The following is a 1,933-nucleotide window of genomic DNA, read 5'->3' on the forward strand; positions in this document are numbered from 1 at the left end:
CAATGTATCGCACACGAACACTCGACCCGCACCGCTCACACCGTCACTCATCTCGCCTCGCAATGTGTTGTACGCATGCCGTCTATCAGAACTGTTTATTTGTGTTAAAGTTTATATTAGAATGATAGATAAAAAATTATAAGATAGATTAAAGTATTAATGGATAGATGAGTATAAAAATGATTAAGATAGACTGAGTGTGAGTTGTATTTCTCCACCGCTGCTATTAAACACAGCATCAGATGCGCGCCTCCTCCTCGCCAACGCACGCACCAACCAAGTGAACCTGCTGCCACCATGGCCGCCACCTCCCGCCTCGCCATCCTGGTCGCGCTCCTCGCCGCGTCGTCGGTGCTGGCCGCGGCGCAGAAGGCCAAGGCGAAGCCGGCGGCCGGCCCCGCCGCCGATGCGGCGGACGGCAGCCCACCGACCGACGTGACGAAGGTGCTGGGGAAGTCCGGCCAGTACACCAAGTTCCTCCAGCTGCTCCACGACACCCGCGTGGACGATCAGATCAAGGCGCAGCTGACGGACAGCTACAACGGGCTGACCATCTTCGCGCCCACCGACGCCGCCTTCGCGTCGCTCAAGTCCGGCACGCTCAACGACCTGTCGTCGCAGGACCAGATCCAGCTCGTCCTCTACTGCGTGCTCCCCAGATTCTACAGCCTCTCCATGCTCGGCACCCTCAACGGCAAGGTGAACACGCAGGGGTCCGGCCACACGGGGCCATACAAGTACAGCATCAAGCGCGCGGGCAACAACGTCAACGTCTCCACCGGCGTCAACTCGATGCTCCTCGGCAGCCCCGTCAGCAAGGACTTCCCGCTCGCCGTCTATCCCGTCGACAAGGTGCCGCTCCCCTACGAGCTCTTCGGCCCCAAGCCGCCCACCCCGGCTCCGGCCCCGGCGCCAGCGCCAACCAAGTCCAAGACCAAGAAGCACAAGAAGTCCACCGGGATCGCCGAGCCGCCCACGGCAGACGACGCCACCGCGGACGATGAGAAGTCGGCGGCAGCGCCCGGCGCTGCGTTGGCCAGGTGGGTCGCCGCGCTCGGGGTGCTCGGCGGCGCTGTCCTCGGCGGCCTCCTCTGAGGATAATAGAATCATCAGATCGGAGGGTGGCGGCGGTGGTGCTGTGATCTTCGACGGCGTCGTGCATTGCCATGCACGATCGAGTGGTGTTACGTACCATCATTGATCGAACGACTATTGATCCCTGTACCATGCATTTTGTGCTGTTGCGTGCGTTGGTCCATTGGCTTTATTCTTTTTCTCTGTTTTTTTTTCGTTTTTAAATTTATATTTGTAACTTATATGATTTACTAGTACTTCTTTCATTGGATTTTATTTGGCCTCTGCGATCTGGATCTGCTTTGTTTGGACGTAGCTGGTAGCTTTGTATCTGCTTTCGCTTGTGTTTTAAACATTTTCTGGCCAAAAAAAAAAAAAAAACACGAAACGAAACGAAACAGCGGATAGTGCAAGCGGTTCACAAGCATCGATCATTCGATCCCCTGAAGATAACGTGCCAGGTATCCAAGACATCAGACATGAGTGGCAGCAGTGCGGTGCACAGCAGATCTTGCATTCCTTGCCAGCAATGTTTTGCTGTCTCCTGACCAAATGCATTTCTTCCAGGCATGAGTGAAAAATTCCATCTTTTCAAACAAACTATTTCGAATGGATCTTTTTTTTTAAATAATGGAAATAGGTTTCTGGCCTCTGCACGCAGCCGAACCATTTGGATCTGTCGGGAAAATAATTGTGTTGAGTAGTTCTGATCAAGTGGAACCATGCCCATGGGCCATGGCACGGCCGGGGCGCATTATTGATGGGCGCCGCTGCGTTTGAAGTATCTCAGGTACGCCACGAGGGAGGGGGCATCTTTCTCGACCCCCTTTGCTTCGTCTCACGTGGAGGCTGCCTGCTC

At 54.8% G+C, this 1,933-nt stretch overlaps 1 protein-coding gene across 1 annotated transcript; it reads left to right on the top strand.

Annotated features, from left to right (window-relative positions):
- The first annotated feature begins 206 nt into the window (after positions 1 to 206).
- LOC133929414 (fasciclin-like arabinogalactan protein 12) lies at positions 207 to 1,350 on the top strand. The gene has a single exon (XM_062376156.1). The coding sequence runs from the start codon at positions 298 to 300 to the stop codon at positions 1,093 to 1,095; it is 798 nt and encodes a 265-aa protein (XP_062232140.1). The 5' UTR covers positions 207 to 297; the 3' UTR covers positions 1,096 to 1,350.
- The last annotated feature ends 583 nt before the right edge of the window (positions 1,351 to 1,933 follow it).

The sequence above is a fragment of the Phragmites australis genome, chromosome 9 (assembly GCF_958298935.1).
Source record: "Phragmites australis chromosome 9, lpPhrAust1.1, whole genome shotgun sequence".
NCBI lineage: Eukaryota > Viridiplantae > Streptophyta > Magnoliopsida > Poales > Poaceae > Phragmites > Phragmites australis.

Excerpts from the sequence above, each read along its gene's own strand:
- LOC133929414 (XM_062376156.1), top strand. The coding sequence starts at position 298 with ATGGCCGCCACCTCCCGCCTCGCCATCCTGGTCGCGCTCCTCGCCGCG.